Below are 14,576 nucleotides of genomic sequence, written 5' to 3'. Positions count from 1 at the left end.
GAGAGCAAGCCTTGCTCAGCAGCCAGCTCCCTCCTGGCCATCTCCTGCTCCTCCTTTCCCTTCCCGTGGCAGGAACATCAAAGCTCCAGCCTGGCCCCAGCCTCTCATTCAGTTTTCCAGGCAGGGCTCTGGAGTTTTGAACCAGCCCTGTGCTGCTGTCTAAAGAAAAAATTTAAAGCCACAACCACCGGTCTAGACTGCCTGAAATCTCTTCCCCAGAGCTAGTTAAGCCAGCTGCCAGTTTTGGGAGAGCTGGAGAGAGCCCAGCTGCTCTGCCTTACTTGGGGGAGTAGTTGCAGACCAGGTAGACAGCGTTCTCCCAGATCTCCCCCCACACATTCATCTGCTTGCAGACATTCACAGCACAGCCAATCCTGTTGGTGGTGGCCCAGACTATCTGTAAGAGAAATGTGGTTATTGAAAATTAACAAATTACCCCAAGCCAGGCACGGGGGGATGTGGGTACAGAGCCCTTGGAGTCCTTTACCTGGGTGTAATGTGTGCACATGGCACCTGTGCACCTGTCTGGGCACCACGGGTTGCACTCGTGGGGGTATGGGAATGTGTAATCTTTCACTTCATCATACCAGGACTGCACATGGAAGGCTGGAGATCGATACCTGAGGGGGGAAAGGCAGCTGCAGTCAGGATGTTTCGCTAGAAGTTTTCAAATTAAAAAAAACAAACAAACCAAAAAAAAGAAAGGTTTTTTAAAATGTTAAAGATGAGGGGTTAGATGGGATATTGGGAAGGAATCGTTCCTGTGAGGGTGGGGAGGCCCAGAGTGGGTGCCCAGAGCAGCTGTGGCTGCCCCTGGATCCCTGGAAATGTCCAAGGCCAGGCTGGACAGGGCTGGGAGCAGCCTGGGACGGTGGAAGGTGTCCCTGCCATGGCAGGGGAGTTGGAACTGGAAAGATCTTTGAGGTCCCTTCCAACCCAAACTGTTGTGTGTTTCTATGATTTTTTCCCTCAGATTCAGAGCCTGACCTGACTCTGTATTATTTATAGGTTTGACATGATCCTCAAGTGCTGCTGACCTGAAATGCCCTCTCACTTTTCCACTCAACTACAAAATAACTTCTAGTTTGGCGGGAAGCTGTGTTTTGAAAGTAAACACGAGTTAGGCTTTGCCAAACGTCTTAACCCAAAAGCCATCATGTACCTATTTCACCAGGGGGCAGTTTGCTAAATCTGGAAGTTAACTCACAGCCAGTACTGTAAGAGCTTTGAAGGTGAGTGGGCTTTTCCTCACCCACATCCCACCAGGAGCTGCTGGGGAGCAGTTGGTGCACTGCACTCCTACCCTACCTTTTTTTGGCAGCAATTTTCCCCTGCACCCTGTGTGTAATCTCTGCCTCAGATATCACAGTCTGAGGCAGAGCTGATGCTGTTTGTGCTGTTGAGGGGTGTCAAAACTACCTGTACAAACTCATACACACTTCACACACAGTGATCTGCAAACTGTACCAAACCCACTGCTTTTTGATTGCTTTCAACAGCTCACACCAAGCAAGCTGCCAGAAATCCAAATGATATCATTACCAACTGGAGCTGATCCCCAGAGCCAACTTTTCATTAAAAAGCACTCATTAGAGGTATTTTAAAAACATCCATCTCGTGATGTCATGAAGCAAATACTTTCCCAATCCTATTTTACAGGAGAGGAAACGGAGGCAAACAAGTTGTGGCCCGTTTCTGAAAAAGCTGAGATAAATCTGATTTTTCCTTCCTCTCAGGGACCTCAAAGGGAACAAGATTGGATCTTCCTCCATCAGGAACCCGTGGCCATCCTGAGCACTTGTAGGACAGCCAAGAACAGCACGATCTTTTGACTTTGTTTCCAATGAATTAACCACTCTATTTTCCAAACATTAAAACGGGCCCGATTTTTACATCCGGCTAATTTCACACCAGCAAATTTCCTTTGCTTTGCACCAAGTTCTGCCTGATTTACAGCAAAGATAACTGGACTTTCACCTCACCCAGGAAATGGGGGAAAAATACTCAGGGCTCCTGAGCAAGAACAAAATGTTTGCTGTGCAAAGCAGGTTTAACCTATAACAAGCTTAAAAACAGGGACTTAACAATAAATAAATTTCGTTTTGAGATGGAGAGGAAGATCCCTTTAGAAGCCTTCCTGTCAGCTTTCCTGACTGGGTTAATGACTCCAGTTTAACAGCTTGTCCCAGGAATTGAAAAAAAAACCCTGCAAAGTGTTTTCAGTAAAGAAAAATCAGGAGCCAGATAAATATTTATGGAAAACACAGCAAGAGAGAATTAAATTCTGAACTGAATCCAGACACAAATTCTGGATCCAGACATTGCTCCTGAGAAACTTCAGCCTTCAGCTGCATGGTGGCAGAACCCCCCTGAAACAGCAGATGTAGGAGCAAGGGTTCAGGCTCCTGGACCTGTTCACCTCAAGGAGAAGGAGTGACTTTAGGTGTGTTACAGAGGTGCTGCCCCAGATCCAGAGGGATGGAGGGGCCCAAATCAGTGCTGGGAAGTCTCAGTGGAAGGTGGCTGCAGGAGTTACCATGATACCCATCCCACTGATGACAATTAATCACAATTAATGACCCCCAGCTCTTCTCCCATCCCCCCAGTGCTCCACCAAGACAAGAGCAAACCTTTCCAGGTGTGTCTCTAAAGGAGGGCCCATAAACCACCCTTTGCAGTGACCCTGAGGCACCCCAAGCCTTACCTGCCCCAGTGGACTGCCAGGTTCTGCCCAATTGACCTGATGAGGTCGCTGGGCCCATGGTCCCAGATGCACTGCTGAGCCCAGGCATGTGCTGACCTTTCCAGCTCCTCATCCCAGCTCTGCAGGGTGTGGGGAGAGAAAAGAGCAGGTCAGGTTTGCATCTCAGACTCGCTAGATCAGGAGATTAAACCAGCAGCAGTTAGTGGAGAAAGAATAAAGTACAGACCACCCCCCAATTTCTGGCCTGTCCTGGTGAAGCCACCACATTTCTGTGCTAAAATCACATTTCTCAACATGCTCCCCTGCCATGAAAGTCCAGGGCACTGAAGGGTCTATGGTTTTCCCCAGCTGATGCCATGCTTCTGAGGAAATGCTTCACTCAGTTCAGCAGAAAACACACAAACCCACGTGGGAGGACCTCAAGAACATATCCAGACCATCCACCCCAAACCACGAGATATTCTTGGCAGTTGGTTTTCTAATATGTTTTAAAAAATTAAAAATTAAAATCAGTCTTGGAGATCCCACAATCTCCAGCATGACCCATATTTCTGGGATCCCATGGTCTCCAACATGACACACATTTCTGGGATCCCATGATCTCCAACATGACACACATTTCTGGGATCCCATGATCAGAACATGACACACATTTATGGGATCCCATGATCAGAACATGACACACATTTCTGGGATCCCATGATCTCCAACATGACACACATTTCTGGGATCCCATGATCTCCAACATGACACACAATTATGGGATCCCATGGTCTCCAACATGACACACCTTTCTGGGATCCCATGATCAGAACACAACATACATTTCTGAGATCACATGGTCTCCAACATGACACACATTTCTGGGATCCCATGGTCAGAATATGACACACATTTCTGGGATCCCATGATCAGAATATGACACACATTTCTGGGATCCCATGGTCTCCAACACGACCCACATTTCTGAGTGCTGCAGGAGTTCTGACATACACTCAGGGCTTTGATGTATTTCAGGATGATTTTTCATCCATTGTCCTTTCTGTTAGGATGTCTCCAGGCTTTCCCACCACGTGAGAGCTCCAGTACCTCCACCATCACACAGCTGGAGATCTTTGATCCAACCTCTTCATCAGGGAGTGTGGGTCTGAGGCTCTCAGTCTCAGCTCCCCTTCTCCTTCCAGAATAAATGCGAGTCCACCACTGGATCCAGTCAAATACATCAGAGGTGGCAATGTCCCAGGTTTTTTTAAGCTTTTTCCACTCTCACTGAAACAGGCATCACGTTCAAGTGACAAATCCCATTTCTGAGGGCAGGATGCTGGGGTGAGATCACTGCTCATGGAATATCACATGGTTGTGAGCCAAAGGAGAGCTCCAGCATGACACAAAGGCACACAGGAAAGCAGCTCTGCTGGCTCTGCTGCCCAGGAGAGCATTTGTTCTAAAGGCCAGACTCGCTGGGCCCAGCAGCCAGTGCCCTGAATTCATTGTGTAATTACTGACAGCTGCTCTATTCAGAGCAGCCCTTAGAGGATAATTCGTTGGGATTAAAATGTTACCACACATTCCTACAAATAAAACCAGAGAGAGGAGAGGTCTTGTAATGTGCATCCAGCCCATCCACATGCCAGCACGAGACTGTCCTCTTTGGACATTTACCATCACAACCAGCTGCTCTTCCCAAGTCCTGTCTCCTCCAGAAGAAAGGCAACTTCTGATCTCAAACGTTTCAAAGGACCTGTCAGAGCCTGGAGGGCTGCAGGGCATCCAGGCTCTCAAACCCATTTACAAACCACCCAGTGTTCATTCTGAGCATATCTGCACGCAGACTCAGGCAGTTATAGCTGGGATGGGGAAGGACTGTGCATCCCTGGGTAAGACAATGGGAAAACGCAGTGTCTCCTGGAACCTGGTGTGTCTCCACTATCTCAGTGAGGCAAACATGACCTCACCTCACTGAGCTCACAGCCCAGGCCTCCCAGAGCAGCTTATCATGAAGCACTCTCAGCAACCCAGATCCCAGCAGCATCCCAGAGCTGTCCCAGTCTCACCAGCCTGGCTTTGGCTCAGCAGTGACCAACCAAACTCAGCCTGCAAAACCCCTTGTGGACACAGCTCTGACACAGGGAACAAAACCATTTTCCTTCTCAGCCCTCCAGCTCCTTGGAAGTGATGGGATCAGACCCACCACACATCCCCAGCCCTCTGCTCAGGCAGGCTCTTGCAGCAGACACAGCTTTTTGTGGTTTCCCACTCTGTGGGCTCAGCAGCGACCGGCCACAGCGGCCCTCCCATCCAGCACAAAAGCCACAGAAACTCTCCCAAGATGTTCTGCACTCCGAGCTCCTCAGACTTCCTACCCAGCTCTATTCCCTGCAGCCCCGGAGGCGTGGATGTTCCAAATTTCTTAATTTAATGCAGAGACGTCCTGAGCAATGGGCTATTAAATGGGAATTAATGCGAGCGTTCGCGTTGCACCTCCCTTTGATGCCTGCGGATAAAATAAATGAACTCGGACAAAAGACACTTCGCAGGTAATTGGGAGGGAGCTCCATCTCTGCACGGCTCTTTGCTGCATGAGGAGAGGAGCTCGTTTCTGCAGGCATCGGATTACAAAGCCATCCCATCTAAATTAGAGCAGTTATTTGCCTCTTGCTTCTCAGACACGAATGCGGTCAGGAGGCTGGAATTAGTTCAGGGCAATAAACATAGGGGGGGAGAAAAACAAGAGATTTCAGACTTTCCCAGCTATACTTGCAAGAATTCTTTATGCCAATATTCAAAGCAGTATCTTAGGAAGATGACTGATGCCAGAGGGGCAACGAGCCTGTGCTCAGCTTCCTTCAGAAGCAGAGGCTGAAAATTTTTTGGGTGTGAGTGATTCCAAGTGGGTTAGCACGTGGGCTCTCTTTTTTTTCACTCCTGAAAATTTCTGATGACCTTTCAAAGTGGAATGGACAGAGTATATGTAAAATATATGGCATACACACACCACACCACAACTTGTAGGTCCAGATTTAATAATGCATCCCACAAGGAGTCTGCTCCCTCAGCCCAAGGAGCCTGCAAACCCAAAGCCAGACACCTGAATTGCAGTGATCAGGTTACTCACTCATTTTCCTCCCCAGCCCAGACTTTCTGCAATACTGGAGTTTCCTTCTAAAAGTGGCACCAGACTCCAGGACTGACATGTCCTGGCAGAGGTCTGGAGATGCTTTTTGCTAACCCCCACAGAAACACTACCCCGTCCTGACAGGGAAAGCCACCACCCTACAGCTGAGAGGAAGGATGCATACCTTATACATGAAAACAAACTATTTTCCTTCCAGCAATCTGCACTGAGAACAATTTTGCTTTATCCAGCTGTCTCTGAGGCCGCCACAAGAGGAAAGATTTCTGCCTTTCATCACTGCTGAAAGCATCTGACTAAGCCATCTTAAAAGGTCACCGTGCCTTAGGATCTATTTTATCCTTTTTCCTCCGAGTCCGTTGTGTCCTTTTCACTCTGGGACTGTTAACAAGGAGTTTGTTTTGGCCTTGGCACCCACCCAGCTCTGTTCAACAGTCCAAATGCACTCTGGAAGTGTCAATCACGGAGCTGGTAGAGGGGTTAAGGTAATTTTGAACTGGCCCAGCTTTGTCAGGAAGTTGTGCCCTGCTCACTCATTTTCCATTAGCACTGAATGCCTGTGCCAGCTTTCAATTAATTACACAGACCCAGCAGCTAAACCGTCTCTTTCTTCATCTTTCAGCCCACTTTGCCTTTATCCCATACGTATATAAAAATTCTTTTGATCTCTAGCTAAATTATAGGACTCGCTGTGCCCTTGCTTTCTCATTAACAGCATCCAACAACAGAAGTTCATCCAGTAGCAGTGAAATATGTCCCTTTCCTGGAATAGGTCCCATTTCCCTTTTAGACCACTTGAATATATCAGATATGGAGCTGGGAGAAAGGATTTTCTAAGGGAGTGCTTGGAGATTGATGGACAAGAACGAGCTCTACCCACTCATCCACAAATTATCCCAGCACATCTCCAGTGATGCTCCACTCCAGCACCAAAGGGAAAGAGGAAAGTTTATCAATGGTTCTACAGACAGACCATCCTCTTAAACGAGTCCAAATGAGAAATGTCCTCTGCAGGAAAAAGGATTAAAGAGAAATTCCCGTTCGGCATATACACGGCATTTCCAAGTCATACTGGGTAAACACGAGCACATGAAAGGCTGATTATAGCCCTTCCAAGCAGCACCATCTCATACTCAGCTCCTTTCTTCAGAGCACACAAGGCCCTTTCACTGGCCCTCCATCACCCATGAAAACCACTAGAAAAGCTCCCAGAGCAAAGGCAAACACAGAAGTGTAACCGCGCCGCGAGCGCAAACAGCGCCCGGGCCGGGGCCGCGCGGCAGCGCCGGCTCTGCCAGCCCCACGGCCAACCAAAACACCTTGGGCTTGCTCCTGCTTTGTGTTTACCCTCTGGAAATGCATCAAGTGGCCTCTTCTGGCAGCGCTTCCCTGCAGGATAACGCGAGAGAGGCTGAGAAAGGGACGCAATCCCCAGTTCTTAGAAAGGCACAGGGTTTCTGGCAGAACCCAGCTGGTGTGGACGGGCCGAGGGACAGCTGTCCTTCCTCACCATCCCCTGCCCTCCCTTCTCTTCCCCTTCTCCCTGCAGTCACAGAAGGCAGGAATTTCCATCTGCAGCCCTCACTTCAGCACAGCTGGAAAACAATTTTATATTACATTTGAGTTTACTCTTCTTTTCCCCTTTTAAACACGGCCTTAACAAGTCATCCATCGTTTGATCCGTCCGCAGGAGCGCATGGCTGAAGTCAGGCTAGTTTTGATCAGAACTTTATTTGCACACTGGGAAAAGGCACACAAAAAGTAATTATTTGCCTACATCGTTTTGTGGCCCTGTAACATTTTGATGGCATGGCAAAAATAGCTCAAAGTAGGGTCTCTGGCATCAGGTGAAAAAAAAAATGTTCACGTGAATTATTGATGGCAAAGACATATTTCTTACTCCTCCAACTTTTAGGTTCTCCCTCTAAAATGGGAGAATACATTGACCAAGCTTTTATTTTGGTTTCCTGAACTACAAAACCCAACAGCAGTGACCCATCCACACAAGAACTCCCTAAGCCTTTCCAGCTATTCCCAGTGCTTTGCAGGTGGAGCCACATTCCTCAGGCCCCTTTTCCCTGTGGGCCTGTGCAGATTCCCAGGAACATCGTGGAGGTTTGGCTCATGTTGCTAAGCTCAGGTGATCAGTGTGTGACTGAGGGCAGGTGAACCTCCAGCATTGGGTTGGCAACACAAAAATCACCAGAAGATCCCCTGAGCAGACTGTGGTGTCCCCACAAGAGCCTGAAAGCTTTCACAGGGAGAGCAGGGGTTAAACACTGGGGGGAAATTGCTGCTTTTATGGCTTGAAGGTAATGGAAGAACCTGCTGAGGCAGGCTGGGGAATTGCCATCACCGGAGATGCATCCAGGGCTGAGCCAGATGCTCCTTTATGAATAATGGAACCACTTCTAGAACTGTGCAGAGGATGGACTGGATGGCCCACCAACAGCCCCTTCCAACCAAAACAGGCCTCTGATCTAAAGCATCCTTCACTCTGGAATGAAAGGCTTCAGGAAACCTCTTGAGAAAAAATTACTTCAGAGGAAATTTGCTACACCTCTCGCACCACAAGGAAAATTTAAATACAGTTAGGAAAAGAAAAGCAGTAATGAAGTGATATATCAGGCTCTAGACTCACCATGTATTCCATGTTAGAGGCCACTGGATACACCTGACCTCTCAGTTTATTGTGGAGCATCAGTATCTCCTGTCTGTCTGAGAATAAAATGGCTCTCTTGGACCTGGAGTGAGCTTCCCCATCCTGGTATTTACTCAGGAGGCTCTCCAGGTGACTCGAGTTGGGCAAGATGAAGCACTCAGCTGTCTTTGTCAGCAGCAGCACACATCCAAGAGGAATGATCCAGGGCAGGGCAGGAGTCATGCTGCCAGCAGAAGCAGAGATGAAGGGGATGCTGGGTTTTCCTGCAGGCACTCCCGTGGCTCGGTGCAGGTCTGGAATTTGGGGAGAAACAGGCAGTCAGAGCAGTGCCACAGGAGCTCCCAGTGCATTTACCCCCCAACGAGGTCACACAGCCCAGATTTGAGCTTGGAAAAGAATGGTGCTTCAAATTATTGCCCACCCTAAAGGCAGGAAGACCCGAACAGCACCACAGGACGTGGGGACTCAGAGTTTATGACACCTGGGAATTTCACTGATGCCGATTTGGGAGTGAACCCTTCCCAGGCATGCAGGAGGATGCCTCCTGCACCCCTGCTGGAGCTGCCACCCCGCAATGCCCATCAGCTCTGAGTAACCCCAGCTCCATCCCTTCGCAGGCAGGGGGACATTTGCAGCCACCCCACCGAAGAGCAGCTGGCAAAGCCGAGATTCACTATTTCATGAATAAAAGGGAAAGTAAAATCCCCAGCCAGGCGGATGAGGAGGTCAGGCAGCAGCAAGAGCTGCTCTGAGGCTGCAGCAGAGCAGCTGCCGGGCCGGGTGAGAGCGGCTGGTTTTGGGAAATGTCACGGCGGGGCCGAGCAGCGCGGTCCCCGCTGGCACTGACGCACCCGGGCTCTCGCTGACGCTTCCCGGCGGGCGGGAGCGGCTCCAGGGATGTGAGTTATGGAGCAGCAGGAGCAGCCGCCCTCCCCCGGCCAGATTAGGTGTTCCCAGGCACTCGGATGCCGTCAGCACTGACAAAATGGTCTTTGGTTGTGGATGCCGTGGGACAGAGAGAGAGAAACGGCAAGCGTTTCTCACAGCGGCTGGTGAGGAATTTAGAGAGTTGGAAAGATGTGATAACTTGTTGAGTATAAACAATTTGCAAGTGGTGTTTTTCTACTTCGTCTTTCTGTTCTCCTCAAGGACAGTGTGTGAACAAGATGTTTTTGTTAGTTAGCCAATCGAATAGAACCTATCCTATCACTCCATAAAAACCGCGCAGTTCCTTTAAATAAAGTTTTCTTTGTCTTTTCTACAATCCTGCCTCTCGCCTGTTCCTGTGTCAATCGCGGTGCAAGAGTGACATCTGGTCTTTGAGCAGCTTCCTTTAATCCCTGTCCCTTGCTCCGTAGTGCTCCTGCTCCACCTGTCATTCCCAAGCACTTCCACCCCTCCCGTGCTCCAGTTTATCCACCCAGCGATCCTTGAGGGTCTTGGCTGGTTTTCTTTGGATCATTCACAGGAGGCTGTGCAGCCCTCACTGAGCCCCTGGAGCAGGATCAATCCATCCAGGGCAAGAAGCATCTCTACAGGCAGAGCAAGAACAGGATCTCCCTCCTTAGGGTTAATTTTTTGGAGAAAACTTCCCCACCCCTGTCTCCAACACGAGGTGAGGATCTGGTTTTGACAGCACTGTTGAAAGCCACGCTGAAAGCATTCCTCTGCAGCAGCAGGAAACAACCCCCAGATTAGCAGGAATTATTCGAGAAGTTTCATCCAATGACATGGGATTTGGACACTCTGAGACCAGAGGAGTTGGAAGCCAACCAGAGCAGGGAAGAGCCATCTAACTCCCAGCTAAAAGCTACACTTGAGCACAAAACCCCAAACCTCTGTTCCCCCAGCCCGCTAGAGCAGCATCTGAGGAGAACAGCGGCAAGCACGAGGTGCTTTGCGCAGGCAGGGACCCCAAAAAAAACTCTGAGAAACCCCAAAAACTTGTTGGCTGACTGCACAAAAGACAGAGAGTCCCTGCCTGAGGCTTCTCTCTTGGACTGAACGTTGAGGCAGATGAAAACCAGCTGCCCTCAGCCTCTCTCCAGGCAGCGCACTCAGCCTTTGCCTGGGTACAGCAATGCAGGATTGTCATTTGCTCACTTTGGGTGACAGCTCCTCATCATTTCCTGCTCTGCACGGCAAGGCAAACACACACGCCTTGTCCCCAGCTGCAGGCACACCTGGAGGGCAGGACATTTGGTGGCACAGGGACAGACAGACACTCCTTTAACCTCATCCTGCTCTCAGCCCGGCTTGCGGCATTCGCTTCCCCCCAGGCAGGAGCCCGACTTTCTAACCCGGCTGCACAGGGGTAGGGGAGAAGCAGCAGTTGCTTTTGTAGACTGTCTGACCCAAATTCAGGGAACAATTCCTACTTTGAGGCACTTCCCTGAGAGGTTAAAAATAGCTGCATTGCCACGGCCATTGACAATGTGGCCATTTAGCCCCGGCCGCTCTCCCTGCAGGAGCAGCCGGCGCTCAGAGGCAGCCGTTGCACCCCTCGTTTGGCCGCCTGCCCTTGGCTGAACAGGAGCCCAAATCCACCACCCATCTAAGGCAAACACTGAACTTTCAGAAAGGGCAGATTGAAAAAAATCAGCTGTAACATCTGAGAGCCAGAGGAGCTGCCCCGCTCACGGCTCCGCAGCGAGGCCAGCGCGTCTGGCTCGGCGAGGCAGCCAAAACCTCCCAACAGATGGTGCTTTATTCCCTGGGATGGGCTTTATTCCCTGGGATGGGCTTTATTCCTCGGGATGGGCTTCCCTGGGTCCCACTTGCCAGCCAAAGGATACCAGCACCTCTTGAAAATTAGGTCACTTTGGCTTAATCTTCTATTTCAGTCGGGGTGTGCAAGTCCCTTCCTCTGCTTCGGCTTGAGGTGAGGAGCATCCCAAGGGAGGATAAAGGGATCAGAGAGTTCCCTGGCCAGGTTAATTGAAAGCAGCTGGAAGATGCTCACGTTTCAGAAAGCTGTCACAGATTTCAGATGTCCATCCATCTGCCTCTCAGTATCCTCATGTCCAGGTGCAAAGGAACACTGGGATGTGTGTGTTCCAGCCCAGCCTGCCCCAGTGCCCTGCAGGGCTGGGGCAATGCCTCACCCAGGGAGGCTGAAATCACATTGCTTTTAAGCTGGGGTTTGACATTATTCACAGAAAATCATCAGCTGACAGTCAGCTGAGGAAGCCTCTGCTGTTGATTTCAAGGGTTCAAGAGGAGCACAACCTCCCTTTAAACACATCAGGCCCTTGACACTGGTGCCAGGTGAACATCTGGGAGCCATCAGAAACGACTGAGTCAGCAGAAAAGGACTCCTGAATATGCTGGAAAGCCTGTCCAAAGTGGGGAGAAATGGGAGGCCTTCTTCTGGGGTCTGAGGGAGTTAAAGTGCAGCACTGGACTTAGGGAAAGATTATTTTTAGAAAGCTATTTCCCCAGCTAATGGATGGTGTCTGCTTTGCAGGAAAGCAGGAGAGCTGGTCACATCTGAAGCCTGGCAGAGGCACTGCTAAAGCCACATGCAGGCTGACCCTGCACTCATGTCCCCAGGTCACCTTTTTCCTTGGGGACATTGAGCCTTGACTGCCTCCCTGGTGAAGCACACGAGTGGGCTCCTGCTCCTGGGTTATGGGTGACATTTGCAGCTAAAACATCCCAGGGCCTGTGGAGTTACACATGGCACCAGCTGACAAGGATGGAAAATGCAAAGTTAGCTCAGGATGTCAGGAGAGCATTTAATACAGTGAAGCAGAGAGGAGTTAGCCTGGGATCAGCTTCTAAATTGAGTCTGGGATCAGCTTCCAACCTGAGTTAGCCTGGGATCAACTTTAACCTGTGCAAAGAAATCCAGGGATAAAGCCACAAGACAATGCAGTAATCCCCAGGTCATCTCTTTCCCTGGGATGCACACACCCCAAGCTGTGCAGAATTGTGTTGACTTCCAAAGACAAGGAGGATGACAAGTTCCTAGACACAGGACAACAGTGACACATTGCACTGGACACACCACAGATGCAGCATCTTCGAGGCCGTGGGTTAAAACATCTGGATCTTCCATTCCAGTACACTCCCCCAGAACCCAAGTGGGAGAGTTTCTATGTAAAACCACATGGAGAACCCACTGGTAACAGACAGCACACGTGGTGATGCTGAAATTCCTTCCCTACAGGACCTGAGAGCAGAGCAGCACAAACACAGGCAGCCTGGAGCACACAGATGTGCCCACAGGGATCAGCTCTGGGGACGGCAGCAGCATCCCTTGGATATTTTCTATTTGCATGGAAATCCACTCCTGTACTTGCAAACTCCTCCCATTCATTCCAGATTAATGCTTGTTAATCTTGCATTAAATTCTGCAGGGCACACATGAGGGAAGCTCAGAGAGCATTGTGTTATTTTATACCATCCAGGCAACTTTTTGGAGAAGTTACTAAAACTGTGCCTTCTTCAGAGTCATTTCTTGCACTCCCACCACCCCTAAAAACAAAATTTCAGCATCCAGGACTGAACTTTACACTTACCTTGCTGAGTACTTCCAAGTCCCCAGGTAATTGCAGCTCCTCCAAGCCTGCTTGTGGAAAATAAATTAATGTATTTGAAATACTTAAAACAAGAAGGAGGGGAAAAAGGATGGAATAAGCCTCAGGAGGTGCGAGATGTGCAAGGTCGGGGCTCAGCAACTCGGACCAAGTGCAGTCTCCCCGAGCTCCCCGGTGGTATTTATGCTCTCCAGGCAGAGGGGAGAACCCTGCATCATCCCTGTGACACCGGGCGTGGAGCAATAACGAGAAGGAGAGGGAGGGGAAAAGGGGGGAAAAGCCACCAGGAGAGGGCTGGGATCGCAGCAGCTCACGGGCGGTCATTGGGGCTCAGAGGAGCGGGACCATCCTCCCTAAGGCGGGAGGGAGGAGGAGGAAGAGGAGGAGGAGGAAGGAGGAGGGCAGCCCTGCTCTTATAAAAGCGCTGGCTGTGCTGTGCCAGCAGCCGGCTCTGGGACTCGCAGCCGGGAATTCCAGGGCACGGGGAATCCTCCCCGCACAGGGGGGACCGCGACGCCGCGGTCAGGGCTGCGGTGACAAGAGAGGGGGAATTCCAGAGAGGAATTTTCCCTGGAAGGGGCTGAAGGCGGCTGGCTGCCCCCGGCTGCCGGCTCAGCCACTCCCGCTCCTCGCAGTGAAATCCCACCCAGCTCCAGCCCCGCCAGTTAACCCCATGGCATCCCCCTTTATTTCCAGAGCCGGACTTTTGCTATGAACAGGAGATTATTCGCGCTCTAGTTTGCTGCCAAAGCTCTCCCAGCGCTGACATTCCTCCGGGGCCAGAGCGGGAGCCGCAGGGAATAGGGAACGCAACAAGTCGGTGAAACACGCAGGCAGCACTCACCTCTGCCGATGTCCCAACAGCTCCAGCCTTGGCATCCAGCTCCGTGGTTTTACTCACTGTGAAAGGAAACGATTGAGCAAAAGACAAGCTAAAAGTTCCTTCCTTTTTCTTGAAGTAAACAAACAGGGAAAACCCAAACCGCTGTCGTGAGTAACAACGGGAGTGTGTCACGGCAGCAGCATCCACGGCACTCCCGCGGGATCCGCATCCCGCACCAGGGTCAGCGCATCCCCCGGGATGTCTCCTGAGGAGGGGCACCAGCCACACCCAGCACGGAGCCAGGGGAGCACCCATCTCCTGGGAGCTGGCACATCCAAGAAAAGCAGCTCTGATTTTTCCAAATGCACTGCCTTGTCCTCTTTCCGAGGTCCTTGAGGGGAAAAAAGTCCTTCTATTCTTCTGACCAGTCAATATTTATTTCTTCCTTCAGGCAAAACAGCAACCACTTTTATTTACTGTTTACTAGGAGGGAGTTTACAAGATATTCCCAGAGGTTTGTTTAAACCCAGCAGCGCTCAGAAAGCAGAAGGACATTTATCAAACTCGTTCAACAGAGCAGGAGCAGAGGAGCAAATATTGGCAGCTGGGAGAGCAGCACTGCTCTGAGCAAAGAAAGAACCCTCTGAAGTCAGCATCGAGGCTGATTCCATCTCTGACACCATTTTCCTGAGGATTTTTCAAGAAGGAACAGA

The 14,576-nt window shown here is 50.3% G+C and overlaps 1 protein-coding gene across 1 annotated transcript in view; it reads right to left on the bottom strand.

Annotated features, from left to right (window-relative positions):
• Positions 1-13,347, bottom strand: part of CRISPLD2 (cysteine rich secretory protein LCCL domain containing 2) — a 30,516-nt gene extending 17,169 nt beyond the window's left edge. Inside the window, exons 1-5 of the mRNA XM_059857444.1 lie at positions 13,023-13,347; positions 8,479-8,792; positions 2,705-2,823; positions 488-620; positions 282-397 (exon numbers count right to left, since the gene is read on the bottom strand). Coding sequence (XP_059713427.1) covers positions 282-397; positions 488-620; positions 2,705-2,823; positions 8,479-8,721 — 611 coding nt within the window. The 5' untranslated portion in view covers positions 8,722-8,792; positions 13,023-13,347. The remainder of the gene's footprint in view (positions 1-281; positions 398-487; positions 621-2,704; positions 2,824-8,478; positions 8,793-13,022) is intronic.
• Between the last annotated feature and the right edge of the window lie 1,229 nt (positions 13,348-14,576).

The sequence above is a fragment of the Haemorhous mexicanus genome, chromosome 12 (genome assembly GCF_027477595.1).
Source record: "Haemorhous mexicanus isolate bHaeMex1 chromosome 12, bHaeMex1.pri, whole genome shotgun sequence".
Taxonomy (NCBI): Eukaryota; Metazoa; Chordata; class Aves; order Passeriformes; family Fringillidae; genus Haemorhous; species Haemorhous mexicanus.
This window is presented reverse-complemented; position numbering and strand designations above follow the sequence as displayed.